Here is a 21,619-nt window from a genome sequence, read left to right as displayed (position 1 = left end):
GAAGAAGAACAACAACAACATTTCCCACAAGTCTTTGCCGGTGAACTGTCACCCAAAATGTCAGCACCCTAGGAACTCATGCACCGGGGTTATTAAACTGTAGGAGTGTTTTCTTTAAAGGTTCGTGTATTTTTATCGCCGAGCCTGTCCACCAATGGTCCGCCAATGTGGCAATAGCCTTGATTGTCTTAATGACAATATATAAGTATTCCACAGCTAGCTAGCTAGCTAACGACAGCTAACATGTATTCATCCTTCTATGCTGCTAGGTAACTTACTTGGTAGCTTAACGAAAACATGTCGTTTTCTCTAGTGAAACGGTGGTGTGGAACACCCCTATTAAGACGTGTTTTACAGTTCAAAATGTACAGAAGGAAAATACAAAACTATAACATGACCTACACACTGTTAAGACATCGCTGGATGAAACGGCTGCCCGTGTTCTCCAGCAGCTTCAAGATGGTCAGCACACAAACAGACAAGGTAACAAAAACTAAAGCTCTTCACTCCATTTATAGTTCTGTAACTTACTACTTGCCCCATTCAGGAATAGACATAATAATTGGTCTGCCCAAATATTGCTATTTCTTTAAGATGGGTTATTGTAACAATTCAGCAGTTGTTGAGTTTTTAATTAACAGGCTTCTTTCCTTTTAGGATACTATTGACCTGTCAAAGTTCCCTGTGGACAAAATCAGGAATTTTTGCATCATTGCTCATATTGACCATGGAAAAAGCACTTTGGCTGACAGGCTGTTGGAGATGACAGGTGTGTTTGCTCATCAGGCTGCGTATCAGCTTTTTTTTGCCTTATTTATTCTGAAATCTACATTTTTTTTCTGAAGAATTTAATTAATTAATAATCTCGAACAGGTTCATGGAAGAGTCATGCCACGATGGTGGCTTGAAGAGTACATTTGAAATCGATGGCTGGGTTTACTGATAATGATAATGTGATAATGTAATGTATTAGGATCTACAGTAATTGGATTGTGACAGCATTATTCAGGGGCGTTGTGATCTGTGCGTGGCTGTTACTTTGCAAATGGCTGTTAATGACATGACTATGAGAGCTTACATCTCTCTCTCACACACTCACACACACGCACAATGTCAATGATTGGGTCACTGCTGAGGTTCAGACTTAGTACTCAGGAAACCATATTAAATAAGCTGTTAATAAAATGATAACAATTAACACGATGTGTTACTAATGGATGTCATTGACAAACAGGTGCCATAGCAAAGACTGAGAAGAACAAACAGGTGTTGGACAAGCTTCAGGTGGAGCGAGAGAGAGGGATAACAGTGAAGGCCCAGACAGCCTCGCTGTTTTACAGCCACCAGGGACAGCAGTACCTCCTGAACCTCATTGACACACCGGTAAGTGCTCAGTTGGGTGTGATGTCAGGAAGAGGGAGGTGAGATTTTAAACAGGAATTAAGAAAGTGCTTCTGCCTGGTGTTTCTGGATAACTGAGTGGGGAAAAGTGTGTCATGGCAAATGCATTTGACAATTTGATTTGAACCTGCAACTCTTCATTTTGAGGCAGTGAAGTGAATTGAAACAGATGAGTTGTCTACGATGGGAGATATTAAAATAGGTCTACAATTCTTTTGTCATTATCCTTTGTTTACATGCTGCATCACCATGTCTCTCCCGTTCATAAATCTCCGGTACTTTCCCTCTCTGCAGGGTCACGTTGACTTCAGTTATGAAGTGTCTCGATCGATTTCTGCATGCCAAGGTGTGCTGTTGATTGTCGATGCCAATCAGGTACAAACCCTGATTTCTAGCTCCCAGTTTTCTTAGTGAGTTATTGTTGATGTGCATGTGATGCAGTTGTTAATATTTTGTTGTCATGTGAAGGGGGTTCAAGCACAGACGGTGGCCAACTTCTACCTGGCTTTTGAAGCTCAGCTGGCAATCATCCCTGTCATCAACAAGGTACACTGAGATCTACTTGTTTTTGGTTTAATCACATAGATTTCTACTTGACTGCTATTCAGCCTGCCATTCTAATTTGACATTTCTCCCTTAGATTGATTTGAAAAATGCAGACCCAGAGAGAGTGGAGTCGCAGATTGAAAAGGTGTTTGATATTCCACGTGAAGAATGCATCAGGGTGAGCTGAAGCATAATGTAAGCTGCTTTTTAGTTTTCAGTATCACTTATCTGAGACATTTCTCTTCATTTGTGATCTCATCTTTTTTCAGATCTCAGCTAAACTTGGAACAAATGTTGAAAAGGTTCTCCAAGAGGTTGTGAACAGAATTCCACCGTAAGAAGGTTCATTTGGTTTCATATCTCACATGAATTAGTTTGACACATAGAAGTGAAGCGCTTTTTTTTTTTTTTTTATCCTTGTATTCTCAGGCCTGTGGCAAAAACTGATGACCCATTTAAAGCCCTAGTGTTTGACTCCAATTTCGACCACTATAGAGGAGTGGTGGCCAACATCGCTGTGTTTGGAGGTCGGGTCAGAAAAGGGGACAAGATCGTGTCGGCACATCTCGGCAAAACCTACGAGGTCAACGAGCTGGGGCTCCTCCGGCCAGATGAACACCCAACACAGAAGCTGTACGTGGCATTCTTCCTCATCTCGTGTCATTTCTCCCACTTGTTATCTCATCCAGTACAGCTCATATTGGTTTTAGATCTGAAATGATTAGTAGATGGACAGAAATATAATCTGCAACTATATTCATAGTTGAGTTTAGTCATTTAAGCAATGTTTGAGCAAAAATAACGCTTCGTGACCTAATTACTGCGCTGGTCTTTTCTGTTTTTTTTCAAGGTGTTTTATGCACCAACTGATTCAGTGGTCTTCTGATTGGATAATCTTTTTAGCATCTGTGTAGTTTAAATGGAACTCTTTGATGCTCGTTCATATATCTGTTGAAGGTCGTTTACACAAAAACACACTGTATGAAATAAACCAGCAGCAATGGAGTCAGTGTTTTTCTGCTGTGCTCTTAACGCACACACTTAGTTATGCAAAGATGTAGTTTAAATATGTTCATGATTACAAAGAGTTTGTGTGTCTGTGCTAGATTCTCAGTAAAATTCAGTGTAGGTTTATCTAACGTCTGTCTATTGCAATAGTAAAATATCCTAAAATTTGTAATTAATACATCATGTGAAATCTGATTCCTGACATTGCCACTGCAGCTCTTTTTGAATAATAAGCCAGCCTACTGTACTGTATGGCTACAGTTTTGTGTGTAATAAGCACTGGCCCACACAGTTGATTAACACTGGAACATTTGTCCAACTGTCCACTGCGATGCTTGTTTACATTGCATTAGGGTAATCTCTCCTCGCCTGTTGTGTAGGTTTGCAGGCCAAGTGGGCTACATAATAGCAGGGATGAAGGATGTGAAGGAGGCCCAGATTGGTGACACACTCTACCTCCAGGAGCAGCCGGTGGAAGCTCTTCCAGGGTTTAAACCCGCCAAAGCCATGGTCTTTGCTGGTAAGAAGTGTTCTCATCGGCAGTCGCTTCCTGCTGTCAGATCAAACTCACTGTGTAAATTTGTACTAGAATTGAGGATAGAATTCTTTCAAACCCCACGTGCATTATCGTACTAACTCAGTACATAACAGAACACTAGCCTTAAATGTTCCAGTATCATTGGACATGCAGTCAAACATAAAACCCCTTCAGTGCATGCTGTGTTCCACTAGCTGGTTCAGTAAGTGCAGTCAGTGCTTTGCAAATAAATGAAACGAGTCCTGTTTGCTGATGATGTGCACTCTCTCTCTTTTTTGTTTTTCCGTCCCTCAGGCCTGTATCCGATGGACCAGTCAGAGTACCCGGGCCTTCGCAGCGCCATTGAGAGACTGACCCTGAACGACTCAAGCGTCACAGTGCAGAGAGACAGCAGTCTGGCCCTGGGAGCAGGCTGGAGGTGAGGCCGACTGTTTTGAATTAGAATGGAAAATGGCTTTAAGACCACGACAGACGAGTGGCTCGTTGCATATACTGTGACAGCAAATGACAACAAAAGTGTGGACACTGAGCAGCGCGACCACAAAGCTTTTAGACCCGCTTCAGGAGTCATGATGTTTGGACGTTTTTCAAGTAATTTCCAAAAAGTTATCTTCTTTTTCCTAAAGGGGGAAGTAGCAAGATGTATCTTCTTTCATCGGTTTCTGCACTAACTTGGACAACATATGATATGATTGATAGGGGAATTAACAACTTTCCTTCTGACATATACTGTATGTTGCCAAAATAACAGCAAAGTAAGAGTTTATTTATCATCACAGGTCATATTAGTCCAGATGGTGTAAATTTGATTCTATTAGTGGTTTAGAAGTATGAAACTGCACTGTAATAGCAATGAGTCTTACTCACTGTTGAACTCTTTCCAAACAGGCTCTTTGTAATTAAAAGCATGAATATCAATTATAAAACTTGAGTGAACCTGTGAACCGTCCTGTCCCCCTGCAGACTTGGCTTCCTGGGTCTTCTCCATATGGAGGTGTTCAATCAGAGGCTGGAGCAAGAATACAATGCCTCTGTTATAGTAACAGCGCCCACCGTGCCCTACAAGGCTGTCCTCTCTTCAGCCAAACTCATCAAGGTAAGAGCCATTCCCTGCTCGTATATTTTCTGGTCTTACAGTAGAGCCGGGCTCTCGCTGCAATTTCAGCAAAAAGAAAGTTTGAACAGACTTGGAAATGAATGATAATTGGAGACTCTCTGGTCTTGCTGGCGTGCTTTGCTGTGAAATGACACATGGAAGATACTTGATGGGAAATACTTGAGAGGACAATCAGAATGTTCTGTTGGGCAAAATCACAGCCAATTTGAATGCATGATGTTCTCAAGTAGAGTTTCCTTGGAAACACTATTTCTCTTTTCTCTATTTTTTACACTATTTCTCAGACTTGTAAGACTACTAATGGAATAAATTAACTATGACAAAGGTACTGCATAAAGGTAACTTTTTACAGCCATATTTCAAGCCTGCAGGGGGTGAGTGTTTCAATCTCAAAACATAGCTGTTGGGTCGAGTACCACTTTTAAAAACATGAAAGCTTTTGGAAAGACCTTTTGGAGGTTCAAATCTTGTGGGTTCTCCCTACAGGAACACGGCAGTGAGGAGATAACCATCGTGAACCCCGCTCAGTTCCCAGACAGATCAGTTGTGTCGGAGTATTTGGAGCCTATGGTTCTGGGGACTGTTCTTGCTCCAGACATTTACACTGGCAAGATTATGACTCTCTGCTTGGTAAGAGGAAAATTCAAAATGCAAATGAATGGGAAAACTGTTGTCTATGCTTTTTAACCTGAATGTGTTCTTTCTGTGCCGTATGGGGTTGATATTTTCATTTGCTTGTGTACCTCGAACATATGAATCTGTCTTGTAAACATCTTATTTAAAGTGTGGACCTTTTTTTTTTAAGTCAGAGAGGGATGCTGTCTGAACCACATGCGAGTCGGCCGGATTATCAAGCCTGTTGGAAAATGTAGTTTGACAGGAGATACTAGAGTGCATGCTTTGCTTTTTACTCTTTCCAAATTGGTCCGGAGCCAAAGAGAAAACAATACTTGAAAAAAGGAAGCCAAGAAAATTATAATTATATATTATTGTGTTTGGGGCTTTTCCACATAAGAGAAGAGTCTCTAAGCAGTCTCCCTCAATTTCAAAAGTAATTGATGGAGTAACTGGTGGAGGCAAAACTTATATCATATTGTTGTGTTCTTAAAGAATCGCAGAGCCATCCAGAAGAACATGGTGTACATAGACGACCAGCGTGTGATGATGAAGTATCTCTTCCCTTTAAATGAAATTGTTGTGGATTTCTATGACCTCCTCAAATCGCTGTCCTCCGGATATGCAAGGTAAAACCAGGCAAGTCCTACATAAATAAATACATGTAGCCCACAGTCATTCATAAACACTTAATATGCACTGTGTCATTTATGATAGGTGGTCTATTCGCACCCTTGAAATACCAGTGTATTGAATGAAATTACGTACACTAAGCTGAAAATGCTAAAAATGATATCTTCATAGCTGTAAAGTCCATTCGAAACTTGTATTTACTTGTATCAAAGGATAGATCAAATTCTTAGGAAAAATGTCAATGAGTCCAGTAAATGAAAACATTCACAAGCCAATACATCTTCCCTTCAATCCCATAGTTTCCCCTCTCCTGTGCACCTTTGCTTGAGTCCGTTACATTCAACAAAGCTGGATAAAGGTCTTTAATGAAATACTGTATCACTTTCGACTGAGCCTGAAAGCATTTTATCTTCCTTAGCTTTGACTATGAGAGTGCAGGCTACCAGGCTGCTGATTTGATAAAGATGGATATTCTGCTGAATGGGCGACCTGTGGAAGAACTTACCACAATTGTACACAGGTACTGTGTGTTTCAAATCATAGCTGAATTCAGATGCTGTCAGGATTAAGTGTCTTAAATTTGTTTAATTTTTCACTGAATATTTTGGGTAAGATGTTCCTAATTTGTCTCAGGAGGTGCACCTCTGAATCCGCTTGACAGGATCTTCTAATTTTCTTTGTCACAGCAGTCCCCCATAGCTTCATTATTATCGTTGCTCACACGGAAAAGAATTGGCAGATTTTTACGAGTTTACATAATTTCAAGGTTATATAGTCCTTCATTACTAAAGTAATTCTTCTGAGCCTATGTAGCATGAAATATATTCAACACCCAGGATAATATTAAAAAATGGCCTCTTGGCAGCCAGTGTTAACATTATCTATTACGATGACTTTACACACCGGACAAGGACTTCATTCCATTTGTAACAAGGACAATAGAGTAACTTCATAGGCAAAAAGTGATGACGCGCAGCAGATCTGTATTTAATGTACTTACTACCAAAGGCCGTACAGACTTACACTGAGGTAATTGAAGGGCGCTACGCTTCACCGACGATGGCTACTCTCTGACCATTTATACTGTAAGCCTTGGAGTGGAGCCGAGTGGAGCTTCAGTCTGTTATTCTTTAAGGGCAATGCACCAATCACAGAGCAGAATATCTTTTACAGGAGGCACATTACAGAGCGACTGAAATAAATGGGACGTTACTGGGCCCAAGTGAGACGAGGATGTCCTGTCAAGCAGAGAAGACATTTACAGATGTTTGATATGGAGGCTTTTATCCAAAGTACCTTATAGTATGACAGAGGCCACACTGTTGTATATGGTGTTTAGTGCCTTGCTTTACCCATTAAAGGAATAGTTTGACATTTGGGAAATATGCTTGTTCTCTGTTGGAGCTTGAGCTAAGAGGTGATTAGCTTAGCTTAACATAAAGACTGTAAGCAGGAGGAAACTAAAAAAATACTCCTACCATCTACTCTAAAGCTCACTAATTGACACATTATATCTTGTTTGTTTAATCCAAACACAAATTATATTTTGATTTGGTTAGTACTTCTATTCCTGTGTGCACTATCACTGTGTGCGCACAAGATAAATTAAGTACAAAGTGGATATAAGTATTTTAATTTTATACTTATATCCACTTTGTACTTAATTTATCTTGCCTGTATTATAGTGTATTATATTTTGATTTGCTTGGTTTCTTCTATTCCTATGTGCACTGACGTGATAGTGAGCAGCTGTAACAAGAGTTTCCCCTCGGGGATCAATAAAGTATTTCTGATTCTGAAACAAAAATGTAAAAATGAAAAGATGTGATTTTACGGGGAGTTATGTCTTCGGCCTGGCCTCTGGTCAGAAAGAAATAGTAACTGCACTTAACTTCCCATAAACCACAAATAGTTGTTTTTTTTTGCATGTATGTTTGTGTTTGGATTAAACAAGATATGTTAATTATAACATATTTTTGACCTTTGGACAGAGCCAGGCTAGCTGTTTCCCCCCGTTTCCAGTCTTTATGCCAAGCTAAGGTAACCTCCTCCTGGCTGTAGCTTCATATTAAATGTGTCTTCTCATGTGAAGGCCCGGGTATTCTCATGTTTGTCAAGTCAAACTATTCTTTTAACCTGCACAGGACTGCCTCAATGGAGAATGTTGTAATTTTATGGCCTTGAAATATATACTTATACCACATACTTTTCACCTGAGGGATTTTTATCCCTAACATGATGAAATATGGGGAACCCTGGTCCGATCTTTGTGTGCCTGCATTCTCCTGTGGTTTGAAATTCAACACTGATTATTTTGATGATTACGTCAGTGATTAAAGGTTCAAATTTTTAACTTTGAAAGGCCATTTTGATTAAACTTGGAGAGATGATGCATCTTGTTAGTGACTGCCCAGAGGGTCCCTGCATTTATTGGGGATGGCACATGTGCATGTCATTGTCAGCCACTATATTCTGAGGTGATTTGGTGAGCAGTAGCGTTTTGCAGTTGTTTTTGGTTCTGATAGGTGTGCTTTCATTACAGAGACCGTGCGTACAGCACAGGGAAAGCCATGTGTGAGCGACTCCAAGATTCCATACCAAGGCAAATGTTTGAGATCGCTGTACAGGCAGCCATTGGAAGTAAGGTCATTGCAAGGGAAACGTAAGTACAACATCAGCACTAAGCTGAAGGCTTTGTTAGAATGGTATGAGATGTAAAACAATGCATATGTATATAACGCACTATGAATTGTATTTGTGTATGAAATATGCTAAATAGATTAACTTGCCTTAAAAATGTGACATGACAATATTTGTCTCTTTCAGAATTAAGGCGTACAGAAAAAATGTTCTCGCTAAATGTGTAAGTAAAGGTTTTTCTTAATTCTCAAAAGGTGTTGAATTTACAATACAAATGTGTGACAAACGCTCTGAATTTTATATATATATATATATATATATATATATATATATATATAAATCTATAAATCTCATATATATTGTTTGTCTTGGTAGTACGGAGGTGACATAACACGGAAGATGAAGCTACTGAAGAAACAGGCAGAGGGTAAAAAGAAGATGCGGCTTATCGGCAACGTGGAAGTTCCCAAAGACGCCTTCATTAATGTTCTGAAGAGGAAAGACAAATAGACTGCAATACTAAATAATAATATCATTATTATATGCAACAGGCTTTTGTTATTGAAAGTCCCTGCTTGATTTTCTCTGAATAAAGGGGTCATTGGTGCTGCTAACTGCTGTTATTGTGCTGATTTCCTCAATAGGCCTCATTGCTTCCTTTCTCTCTGACATTTAAGAGATCATTCGCCAATGTCTTTTGATGAAATCTTGCTTTCACTTGTCCCTAGTTACTCTAATGCTTTATTAACATTTGTGTTTGTGATGGTTCTTTCCATCTATCGTGATGACACAACTGGCTTTTAAGTATGCAGTTCTGAAGTCAAGTAATTAAACAGAAGAATGTTGAGCCTCATTTAATGTTCAGAAAAGTAAAATAGTTACATTTATAATACATCATTCATCATTCAATGTGTTACTATTTTATCAATACACACCATATGTTACTGTATGCAGCACAGTTAGTATGGACACTGGTTTGATTGCATTCTGAGAAGTTCATCAATCAGTTAGTCAACAAATGAATTGATAAATGTGATAATTGGTTAATCATTTAGGTCATTCCTTCTTTGGCTCTTGGTCAGACAAAAAAAGCAAGTGTCAGTCATAACTGAACATTTTATAGACAGACTGCAGACAGCAGTTAAAACGAATTGATAGATTAACCGATAATTTAAAAGCTATCGTTCGTGAAGTGAGAACCTGGCGTATTCAAGAAACATTTCCTGTTTACATCACTGAATACTAAATATGCCTATTTCATCATGGAAGTTCTGCACATCGTAGACTGTGAATGAAAGGAGAGTAGAACATGATTGCATCTTGTGGGAACAGGGACAAAGGTATTGGGCTGCAGTTCCTGACCCGGGTCTTCACGTTGTTTTTTCCCCTCACAGTCTTGTTTTGGTGTTTTGCTTTGACTTATTGAACATTTCCTGATCCTGCTGTACACAGATGTATTGTATATACATCTTTGACCGTCACGTGAATCTTCTGCATCATCGTCTCATCGTTGCCATAAACAGCGCAAGCAAGTACATGCACTGATTATGGAAAATGTTGGTCTTAGTGTTTAATGAGACCCCATTTGTTCTGGTCTTTGTCTTAACTTGTTTATGATCTCTGGTCTCCATGTGAGATGATCCTGAATTTATTTTTTACTATTACAAAGCCAAATTTTAACCGCTTTCCACTGAAAAACATCGTAACATTAGTGTCTTTTCAAATTGTCTTGGCTGGTGTTGTGAGACTGAAGCACTTGACTGTGTTCTTGAACAACACTTGAACACTTAATCCCTACCAGCTCTTGATTGGTTGCTGACTCTGACATCTGACCTCCAAAGGGAGTGATAGAAAATAGAAATCTTATTATATTATGTGCTGTGTTTGTGGAAAACTAAATCTCAAAGCTTGTCCTTTAAGCTGCGTTCCCAGTAGATGGCAGCAGCAGCTCAAACACACAAAAGAGCTGAACGGAAGCTAATTCCATCCTTAGCTAATTTCCAGTCAGACCTCATCAGCCTCAGGCCCCATAAATGTCAGGTGTAAATCATATAAAACTCAAGACAGTCCACATACCTTCTACCCAGCAGCTGTAGTGGCTCGATGAAAATATCTTACTGACCCTATGTGCTGCCCTTTGTACTTGGCAAATTAATCTGATTTAAGGGATTAATTGGTATTTAGCTACAGTAAAAGAGATGAGAGTGCAAGTTGTACGTTACTAGTGTGCAGTGAATTCAAGTAAAAACACTTGTGTAGACTGCCAGTTAAGGTTTAGGATTAGAACTTTTTCATTGCAGACATTTTGACATGTTATAGCAGGAAAAGGTGTAATTAATAACATTGATGAAGTCAAACTGACAAGATGAAGCCTGAACATGGCCTGTATTTATATTGTATTCATGGTTCTATCAAATGACATGTGACAGCCATGTGTGCTGTTAAACTAAGATTGTATTGACCAAACCCGAATATTTTACAGTCAAACACTTTTTGCAATGACTAATTAAAGTCCTCAAACTGTAAAAATCAGCAGGCACTTGATATTTTCCTACCAGCTTCTTTGCAGCTATTTTTGATGTTTTGACATTTCAGTGTATCCGCGAACATTCAAATGTGACTCAACTTGGTTTCACAAGCCAGTATGTAGCCTTGGGTTAAAAAAAGTATTCTAGGTTTAGCTACACTTTCCAAAGATTTAAGTGACGCATTTGATATTTACTTTACGCGCCGCCTTCACATACAGTATTTCATGAATTTGGTCCATTACAATTGGTATTAATGTCAATTTGGTTTCGTGTGGATCCATAAAGGGGTTCCCTCAGGGGTCTGTTTTAGGAACACTTTTATTCTCCCTATATATTAATAATATTTATTCATCTGTAAAACTCCTTGTAACTTCCTCTCAGTTCTTGGCAATATTCAGTCTACAAGCAGATTTCCAGGCCCTACAACTGGCTCTTCTTGATCTGGTACCAAACGCAAAAAGAAAAGAACAAAAGATAAGTAGGTAACTTCTGGAGGTACATATGCCTTGGGTGGCTCTCAAATTGTACAGGTGTCATCCTTGGACCTCGGACTGCGAGTTGATGATAAATTGTCTTTCATAGAACCTGATCTGCACTCTTTGCTATATATTTATGAAGCCCTTTTGGGAAAACAGCCTATATATCTTACATGAGGAAAACATACCTGTTCACTACATTTCAAGACTGATACCAATGAAATACCAGCTAAATACATATTTGCTCCACTCAGATGAAATCAACTGCAGCAAGATTTAAAATGAGATCACCTGATTTCTTTAACTGGTCAATTACACCTGTACCTGCAGTGAGTTAGATTTGATTGTAGAAGTTTAACTAGGCTTTTACACCATACACTTGTATCTAAATTACAGGTATTTATTAACGATTTTGATGCCTTTTTTATCCTGTTGCTGTTTTTTCACAATCTATATAGTTTATTCCATAAACACATTTTTAAAAAACATATTTTTATTTTTAAATGCAATGTTTTATTATGTTTGTATTGTTCTGTCTACGCGTTGCACTAATACAAAAGAGTTAACCATTCTCATTGGATCACCTGCTAGAGGTGATCATACGATTGTCCAGACTCCTACCTTTAATTAAAAGCAACAATTATTCTTGTGTCTTTTTCCATACCAGTTATGGTTCGTTGCAGTTATTAACGAGCCACATTATTTATCTACCCATTGTTTTACTGACAATAGCTGAGCCAAACATATCATTGTGGAAAAAAAGCGTATTGGTGTTGTTTGATTCTACGTAGTACCCGTAGTTCAATGCTGTCAATGCGGAAGCCGCTACGGCGCTAACTGGTATTATTGTTTTTATACTAAATTACAGCTACAAATATATAATATAGAGGCAGTGTATTAAATACCAAGTTACGTGGCTTTGTAATATGTTATTTGACAGTGCGTCCATCTGAAATGGGATGCTTTAGCTTTCTTCTCCTAACTGTTATATTTGGGTGAACTGTGTAGAAAGCGTCATGTCGGTTGCTAGCTAGCAAGTTATCTTAGTAACTTACTCGTCCCTTAAAGTGTCCGTCAACCAGCAAAATGAAAGTACGGTCATCTGTTTTTGCCTCGTTTATTTTAATACTTGAAGTGATTGGCATTGCCCTTTTCCTGCGGGGATTTTTCCCTGTACCTGTCAAGTCTTCTTTCTCATCCAAGAGCAAGCTGTCAGATCTGCCAGCGGAGCCGCTGACAGGTGAGTTCACAGCATCGTCTGGCTCTCGGATTTAACTGCGTTTAAATGCGAATATCTGCCTGCTCTGTTGACTGTAATCTCATAAAATATTTGTTTTAATTACAGGAAGCTCCCCCAATTCCTCTCGCCTCCCTCAACCCCTTTTTAAAAGGGTGGTTATAATGTTAGTGGATGCCCTCCGGGAGGACTTTGTATTTGGACCCAATGGTCGCATGTATATGCCCTACACCAGACATCTGGTGGAAAGAGGCTCATCGCACAGCTTTGTGGCCAAGGCAAGACCTCCGACAGTCACCATGCCCAGGATCAAGGTAAGATGTTTCCTATGTCACTCAGGTATCATGATGTGGAGATTCAAATGAGAACTCACCCATCAAGTCTGTCCACCTACTCAGGGCATGAGTCTGTTAGAATTCCTTGTTTTGGATTGGCAGGTTACGGTAAGCTGCAAATACATTTGCTGTAGGGAGTCAACCGTTCAGATCCAAATTATCAATATTTAACCAGTTCTTTACAAAAATATTTTAAGACACTATCGAACTGTTTCAATACATATCTTTAAATCTGACTTTCATGCAAAATATTAGATACACCTCCAAAACAGCCTGTAGACTTTAACCTATAAGTTATTTAAAGCATCAGGCTGGTGTTATATTTTTCTTAGTGTCAACACATCCCATAAAAAGACCAAAGCCAACAATGTGTTTGTCCGTCTCTGAATACTTTCTGACTTCCCTAGCCTGTCTGTTCCTACTGAAGACGTACATTTTTAAAAACTGGTCACAAATATATAGTTTGACTTTTAACAAAGAAAATTAATTTCCTAAAATGAGCATGCCAGATGCCAAACATGTTAGTGGTCAGGTAAACTTTGATATACTCAGTTTCCAGTATATCAGATCCACCTAGCTAAAGGTGATGCAGTCTAACACAACAGCCCTGCAGTAAATACTAATATTCAGGTGTTGTTTTAGAGAGGTGCTGATTCAACTGAATGATCATTTTGGAGGCTGCAGTTTGTCATGCTGTTGAACTGCATTGTGTTATACTGAGAGGTGTTTCTAACATTTTGTCCAGTCCAATTATATCAGCAAGGGTATATATTACACCCTTAAATGAACAATTTCAAACTTTGCTGCTGCCAAGAGAGAAACCTCTAGTCAATCACTGACAACACTGACTGCTGATATTTAGTACTTAAATAAAAGGCACTTGGAGGGATCAAACCAAATTATTAACAATTCACTTATGTGCTATTCAGTGCATGGCTGCGAGACTATTTTCCCCTTAGGGATACAAAAGTTTAAGCTGAAGTTAATGCAAAGTTTAGATTTTGGAAAATCAAAATTATTTATTGGGTATTTTATGCCTTTATTAGGTAGTGACAGAGAAATGACAGGAAATGAAGGGAGAGAGAGATGGAGAATGACATGCAACAAAGGTCCCCGACTAGAAAGAAAAAGGGGATGTTGCGGTTCATGGTCGCCCCCTAAGACACTCGGCCACCAGGGCACCCCAACCTGATTTTTTATAAAACACTACATTAACTTTGTTATGTGTGAGTTTAAAGGTTGTCGCTAAACAATGTTACCTAATCACTAAACGGAAGTAGTGTCTGATCTACAACAATACGTGAAAAGATTCATTAAATGCTTTTTTAATCAATTATCTACATGTGAAAGTAGTGCTGAAACGATTAGTCGATTAATCGCTTGAAAGTTTTATGCAAAAACGCCACGTTTTCTGCTTCCATCTTCTCAAATGTGAGGATTTGCTGCTTTTCTCTGTTTTATATCATTGTAAATTGAATATCTTTGGGTTTTTGTACGGTTGGTCGGACAAAAGAAGTCATTTGAAGTTGTCTCCTTGGGCTCTGGGAAAACGTGACTTGCAATGAGTCTTGTAATCACCAATATTTCATCCAGCCCATCGGAAGAGATGCAAGTGTTGGAGCCAAAAATGCCCTAACAGCATTCCTGTGAGCCCAGAATAATCATGTAAAAGAAAAGTGCGAGGAACATTTTGAGATAGGTGCTAAGTTTTCAGCCTACAACTGCAAATAGGGTTACATGGCGGAATTTGGAAAGGGTGAAAACATGGTGTGTTGTCACATTTGGATGATGTGTCATGCTGATGAGAGTATTTTGGGAGCAGAGCCAGGAGGGGATTATAGTCATGTCATGTGCGCCTTGTATGGCAGTTGGTTGTGCTAAAACACACTAAGATTGTGGGCAGACTGGGAAAGAGTCAGCGTGTTGTTGTCAATGCTGCTGGAGAGATTTTGCAAAGGGAATGATTTTCCAGGAAAAAGAGCAGCTCGGTCTTGTCCATATGGGTGCTGGGCAGTGCTGAGGTGGTGGGAAGGCATCTAACTGAAGTTGTCAAGTGAAACAGAATATTCAGCTTGAGTGTCAGAGGGCAGACTAAAAGACAGCATTCATGCTTAAGCATGAGATTGGAACCAAAACTCAGCCATGGAGAAACCTGCTGCTGTAGATACACAGTGTGGACAGAATCCTCCTCGGTGACAGATGATGAATGTGGTCAGGCAGGTAGGATGAGAACCGAGAGAGTGCAGACTCAGCAATCTTCAGGTCAGCGAGGACTGCAAAGAGCATGTGTTGGTTGACAGTGTCAAAGACAGTGGACAGGATGAGCAGTGAATACAAGGAGAAGAAACCTTGGAGGAAAAACAGTACTCGGTAACAACCTGGAGCACAGTCTCACTCATAAAAGCCTTTCTGAAGCCCGATCCAACAGAGCATAGTACGCTGTGGGGGAGCAACCTACTATTATTTTCATTATCAATAAAAATATAGATTTTTTTAAATGAATGAATTAATCATTTAGCTTATAAAATGGCAACACTAATGACACATGCCCAGTAAAGGTTATCAGAACACAAAGCAATGTATTAAAATTGCAAACTTTAATTGATACTAAATGAATAAAAGCTAGCCAAATATAAAAATTTGGGACAGTTTCCAACTAGGGCTTCAACTTTCTTACCAAGTCAAAGGTTATGCCATCAAATATCTTGTTTTGTCTGTCCACCACTCAAATACATAAAGATATTTAGTGTACTATCACATAAAACAAAGAAAAGCAGCAAATGCTCACTACTGAGAAGCACTCCAAACACTTAAAAAAGACGTCCGGTGTTCTGTCACATGAGACGGAGAGGCAGAAAAATAGTTGCAGATTATTTTCTCTGTTGATCCATTATTCAACTAATTGTTTCAGCTCTAGTCCATAAAATATCAGAAAAGAAAATAATTATGCCTGTTTATAATATCCCAGAGCCCAAGGTGATGTATTCAATTGACCAACTGTCCAAAACACAAAATATTCAAGTTTATTATCGTATATGACAAGAAGAACATTAAATCCTCATTTTTGAGAGTTGTAACCAGTGAATAGGTGGGATTTTTACTTAAAAAATGGCAAAAAACGATTAACCCATTATAGTTGCTATTAATTTTCTCTCGATTGAGCAATTGATTTATTGACAGCACTTTCACCTAATAATTTCTAATATGATTGATATTCTGTTTATCACCAATTAAGTTACTTTCTAAAAAAAAAAAAAAGTTTTTACAAAAAACTGAACAAGGACAAGAACTGTGGAGTTTTAATGCACTTTGGTTGTAAGTGTCCCTTAAACGAATGTTATGTTGGCCTAACTATTTTCACACATATTGAGAGGTAGGTGACTGCAGTGAATTTCAAAATAAACCAGTTAACTGTCTGTAAGTGGATGGAGGAACGCTTTCTTGAACAGAATTAACGCTTGTTTCAAGGAGGAGTTGAAGTTGGTTGTCATGAAACGGAGCAGGTCAACGATGATGTGGAGGAGGGATGACGGGATAAAGCTGAGCGTGATTGAGGTGGACTTGCAGGGAGACAGATGTTCCACCATAATCCAAGGGTTTAGAGAAGGATGCAGTGATGACCAAGGGAAGGGGCTTTAAGGCAGCTTGGAAAAACAGCTCTGGATGTGAAGCTTCTCAAAAGATTTGTTGATGGTAAAAGAGTATGTAGAGGGAAATCGATAAGCGAGGAAATTCAAAATGAAATCTTTCTGATTTAGAAGCACAGCCATAAAGGTTTTATGTTGCAGCAGAGATGTACAGTACAGTATATGGACAAGGAGGAGAGGAGAAATTGAAAATGCCACTTCCTCAGCTGTCCAGAAACGTGTAAGTTTGATTTGCAAGCTTGGTGAGAGCATACAGGTACATCTATAAGCCCACGCAGGAGGGCCAGTTAATCACATTTTAGGGGGCCAGGCAGTTACAGTAGATTTGAGGCACAACACCTTGCGTTTTTAGCCTAATATAATGACTATACTGCTTTATATTCTTCCTCATCTATTGACAAACCTTTCCAAAATAAAATACTGGATGATTGGTAATTCGTTTTTGAAGTAGAGATTTATTTTTGAGGGAATACAAATGAAATCCCATGATATCCACTTTAACAGCTGGTGCATCACAAAAACAAGCATAATAAGATCAGCGCTTTAAGGCAACACATTACTTTTCTGTACTAAAAACACAGCTCAGTTTAACACTGAAGTGGTTTAGAACATCAGAAGTATTAAGGTTAAATTGTTCCATCACAGCATTGTGATTGTGAATGTGAGATGTGATACACCAATAGGTGGCAGTACAAACCAACTGCCATTTACTGCCCACTATCACTGCATTGCACCCAATTAACTGGTATGACACAGCCAACTAACCTAAATCATAATCTCTCAGTGGCACAGCGATTAATTTACACACACATTAGACCTAACACTCCCTCCACTGTATCTAATGAAGTTACAAGCTTCATGCGCATATACAGCACAGCTGATTTTAATTATTCAGATACACAGTTAGGTTTTCTAGTTTCTTGTCTATGTATTATTTTTTTTATTAAGGGCCAGGCTGCAAACAGTTGTTATACTGGAAACTCTACCCCAGAGTCTTCCCACTAAATGTAATGGTTCCAATTTACATGGTCTTTCATGGCCATGACAGGAAGAGAGAAGAAGCTGGTTTTCTTCCACAGTCCTGTATTCACATGTGGCCAGTTGAACCGCACTCTCAGACTGGCACAGCAGTCAGTGGACATTAAGTTCAGTTAATCATAACAGTAGCAGCAGCAATGCACTGTGGGTGTTTGAAAGGCCAGTATCTGCCTGGGTACTAGTATACACACAGCAGACCAAGTGCATAATTGGTCCACTGTATTAGCTCCATAGATATTATCTGATATATCTGTAATAAGATGAGAAGATGATGAGTTCAAGTTCATGGTAGAAAAGTCTTCCTTTCAGTAGTCAACCAAAAGTAAGTGAAAAGGAAACCGAAAAATCTTTTGCCAGCCTCGAAGACTCGAAGTCACAGCCCCTTCCGTCTGTTTTTTGGCACCTTTACACGTTTTCATCACTGTGCCAGAGAGTGTCTGTATACCCCACTGATATTGTATTTGACATTTAAGCAATGGCACATTGCAAGCCTAGACACATACTGTGGGCCAGTAATTAGTATGTTGATGAGTCACTGATTCGTTTGGGCAGCATCTCAATGTTTTTTTGGCATCTGTAGAAACTTTAAGATTTAGCCTTTTTAAACTGAACTTTTTCCACAGAGCTCTTGTATGTCACAGTAGAATTATCTCCATATGCCCCTGTGTTTATTATTGCATAACAGCAAAGTGTTCTATCATTTTGGCAAAAAGGCCTGTTTTCATCCAAACTACTGGTTTCATTGGTCAGACTATCTCTATTAATAGACCTCAGTGAAACTGAACAGGCAGGAAGAGAAGACTTCTTTTGAAGCAGAACCATCCATCTCTTCCTGAAACAAGCATCTGCACTGGCAGGAGCAAAACAATCGCAAGGAAGGAAGTGGTAAATAATTGAGCTCAGGAACAAAGCTCACAAAATGAGGCTCAGAATTTCAGCTTCAGTTTCCAGTCAGAGCAATACCTGCGAATCAGTTGACAAAACTGATGGGCTTCTGATGCTATTCCGGCACAAAGTACTGTTTATTCGTTTGTCGTTGTTAAGTAGAAGACAAAAACCTTTCAAATTGACAGAGGAGAACTTTTCTCCCATATATCGAGACACAAATTGATAAAACATTTGTGTCCTTGGTATATTGAAAATGTGATTGCAAATAAAGAAAGGTTTGAAGCTTGTGACAGTACTTGAGGTTGTTTGTGGGGGTGTGACATCTTTAGTTTATTGCTATCTGTCTCTTGTGTCTGCGATGTAGCCTCAGAGCTGCTATAGAACAGCTAAAGTGGTACTCACACAGTTACCATGCAGCTGCAAAGTGTTTTGCAAACAAAAATACCTTAATATATAAAAACTGATAAGATGAACAAAGGACACACATATATATAAGGACAAATACATCAACAATAAAATGGATAAAATACTGTTTTAAGAAGGGGTTTAAAAGATGACTTTGAATTGGCCAGCCCAGCTCCCACAGCAGATTCCTCTAACACTCAGCCCCTCACACAATAAAGGCCGGTCACCTCTGATTTTAGCCTGGATTTTTGAGCGTCCCGGGGGATCTCAGGCTGTGCTCCAGGCAACTCATAGGGAGTTTAAAAAACAGTGTTTCCTGCCAGAATCTGCAATCTTGTGTCTACTTCAGTGCATAAAGACAAGGCCTTTGTAGTTCCCCCTCGACGCTGCACCAAGCTCTCTCCTGACTTCCAAAATAGGCTGTGTTTTCCTTGTCAGTCAAATGGAGGCCAGTGTTGTTTTATTTCAGATTCCATGATGAAATCAGTAGAAACTATTCTTCATGAGTATCATCAATCTACCTGATTCAGCTTTCTATTTGTGGCAGCAAGATTGGTTTGGGGATGTGGGAATTAGTTTGTTTTCCAACGCTAGATCAGTGTAGTGACCAACCAATCAGATAAAAGGGGAAATTGATCAATTTAATTTTGTTTGTTTGTGAAGATGATTGATATATAAAAATATTTTTTTACTGAACACTGTACTGCAGCACAAATCTTAATTAACTGGATTAATATGATGAAACTGTACAGGAAGGTTGTATAACACCATTAAAAGACAATTATTGTTCAAAGGACAATGACAAAAACATATCTCTCCCAAGGCTCTTACCACTGGCAGTATCCCAGGCTTCATTGATGTGGTAATGAACCTGAATTCTCCTGCACTGCTGGAAGACAACCTCATTTGGCAGGCCAAAACAGCAGGGAAGAGGATAGTCTTCTACGGAGATGACACCTGGGTGCGCCTCTTTCCCAAACACTTCATGGAGTACGATGGCACAACCTCCTTCTTTGTATCCGACTACACTGAGGTATGTATGAGTCAACCAGCCAGGGTTTGGCTGTTTGAAAGATATGAGTGATGTATTTTTCTTGCTAACATCAATAAAGGATTAAAATATGTTCTATACTTTTAAGTACATTAAACCCTACCATAACCCAATACATACAGCAAAGGCTGTACATAATGTAGTAATGGTTAATAAAGCAGTGGCTTATGTATCTTTTTCGGTGTAATGTGCTGTACATGTAGTGAATGTCTGGAAATGATTCAGTCACTGTATTATCTACAAGTGCTCTGCATTAAAGAGATGGCAGAAGGCAGCTGATCAACCAGGGAGGCACAGAGATGAGATCACACAAAAAACTGCTCATCAATTAGCTCCGTATGCCACAGCTACAAATGTACTGTGGGACTGTGTGCAATCTGTTCTTGTTTATACTAGAATATTGGTGGTGCTGATTTTTGAGCCCTTTACCTGAAATGTGGGATGAAGATAAATATCTGCCAGAATATATTTGCCCAATGATAATCAGACAATCATCAGAGTCTGCCACGGCTTTGGGTAAAGCGCCTTTCAGCTCATTTTTTATTTGCTCTAGGGGGTGATTTTGAATAATATCAACCTTAATTGGTTATCAGTTGAAATCCTGTAGATCAGTAAATGTGTATCTGTTATGCATCATGTCTCCATGTAGGTTGACAACAATGTGACCCGTCACTTGGATAGCACCCTTAAGAGAGATGACTGGGACATTTTGATCCTCCACTACCTAGGCCTCGACCACATTGGTCATATCAGTGGACCCCACAGTTCCCTCATTCAGCCCAAACTGCTAGAGATGGATGACATCCTGAAGAAGATTCACAGTGCCCTCATTTCAAAGGTAATTTCTTGTCCTAATCTCTGTTTCTACATCACGTTGCATCTGCATGTTCTGTTGTTGTAGAGTTGCAGAAGTTTTAAAGCTGCTCTAATCAATACTTTAATATGAACAATGAGTCAAATGTCTTTGTGTAATGTGAAAGGGGTCGCTCATAGTGATGAACCCACAGAGAATTATTATCAGACTCTGCAGTTTCGCTCAGCTCTACAGAGCGTTTTAGCCTCTTTCACCTCATTGTTTTGGTTTTATGCCCCGACACTTCACTGTTTTGATTCAGTCTCACTGCTCTCATTAACCATGGCTGCTGTTTTCAGTAAAAACGCTCTGATAAACCCACTGTACCCTGCCTGCCCAACACAGCAGACAGACAAAGTTAGCGACTAGCTGGTGAACATAGTGGAGCATTTAGCAGCTAAAGAGCCAGACTACTCCCCTAAAGAGGAGACTAAAACAGAGCTAAAAGAAGAGTGAATATTGGCCAGGTGGTTGTCAGGTGGTCAGAAACACAACTTCAAATTAATGCTTATATTGCGCCGTGTCTGCTCGACGTGTAAAGAGGCAACTGTTTGCTAACATGTTTGCCATATGCATCAGTAGAGCTGAAATGATTAGTTGATTAATCGATTAGTCCAGCTTTTCAGTTGTGAGCATTTGCTGCTTTGTCTTATGGGATAGTAA

The 21,619-nt window shown here is 39.3% G+C and overlaps 2 protein-coding genes across 5 annotated transcripts in view; both read left to right on the top strand.

The window, feature by feature from the left end:
- guf1 (GTP binding elongation factor GUF1) lies at positions 1-9,112 on the top strand. 3 transcript variants are annotated; one of them, XM_044204312.1, is made up of 17 exons: positions 1-483; positions 658-769; positions 1,235-1,383; positions 1,696-1,776; positions 1,870-1,947; positions 2,042-2,125; positions 2,217-2,281; positions 2,377-2,580; positions 3,336-3,475; positions 3,788-3,911; positions 4,457-4,589; positions 5,097-5,240; positions 5,721-5,854; positions 6,277-6,378; positions 8,401-8,520; positions 8,685-8,721; positions 8,874-9,112. In XM_044204312.1, exons 1-17 carry the CDS (start codon positions 298-300, stop codon positions 9,006-9,008), a joined length of 2,028 nt encoding a protein of 675 aa, XP_044060247.1. In that variant the 5' UTR covers positions 1-297; the 3' UTR covers positions 9,009-9,112. The 3 variants fall into 3 exon arrangements, with proteins under 3 accessions (XP_044060247.1, XP_044060249.1, XP_044060248.1); XM_044204313.1 differs by having other exon boundaries at positions 6-483; positions 2,443-2,580; XM_044204314.1 differs by lacking the exons at positions 8,401-8,520; positions 8,685-8,721; positions 8,874-9,112 and having other exon boundaries at positions 3-483; positions 5,721-5,864.
- A 3,168-nt stretch (positions 9,113-12,280) lies between these two features.
- pigg (phosphatidylinositol glycan anchor biosynthesis class G) overlaps positions 12,281-21,619 on the top strand; it is a 55,263-nt gene continuing 45,924 nt past the window's right edge. For both annotated transcript variants that reach the window (XM_044204310.1, XM_044204309.1), the window contains exons 1-4: positions 12,281-12,742; positions 12,848-13,053; positions 19,876-20,085; positions 20,753-20,941. In XM_044204310.1, the coding sequence (XP_044060245.1) occupies positions 12,589-12,742; positions 12,848-13,053; positions 19,876-20,085; positions 20,753-20,941 (759 nt within the window). In that variant the 5' untranslated portion in view covers positions 12,281-12,588. The remainder of the gene's footprint in view (positions 12,743-12,847; positions 13,054-19,875; positions 20,086-20,752; positions 20,942-21,619) is intronic.

This window comes from Siniperca chuatsi, linkage group LG8 (assembly GCF_020085105.1).
Source record: "Siniperca chuatsi isolate FFG_IHB_CAS linkage group LG8, ASM2008510v1, whole genome shotgun sequence".
Lineage (NCBI taxonomy): Eukaryota > Metazoa > Chordata > Actinopteri > Centrarchiformes > Sinipercidae > Siniperca > Siniperca chuatsi.
This window is presented reverse-complemented; position numbering and strand designations above follow the sequence as displayed.

Coding starts and splice junctions, on each gene's coding strand:
- guf1 (XM_044204312.1), top strand. CDS start 298: ATGTCGTTTTCTCTAGTGAAACGGTGGTGTGGAACACCCCTATTAAGA. Junction 3,912..4,456: donor GCCCTGGGAGCAGGCTGGAG/GTGAGGCCGACT, acceptor GTCCCCCTGCAG/ACTTGGCTTCCTGGGTCTTC. Junction 6,379..8,400: donor CTTACCACAATTGTACACAG/GTACTGTGTGTT, acceptor CTTTCATTACAG/AGACCGTGCGTACAGCACAG.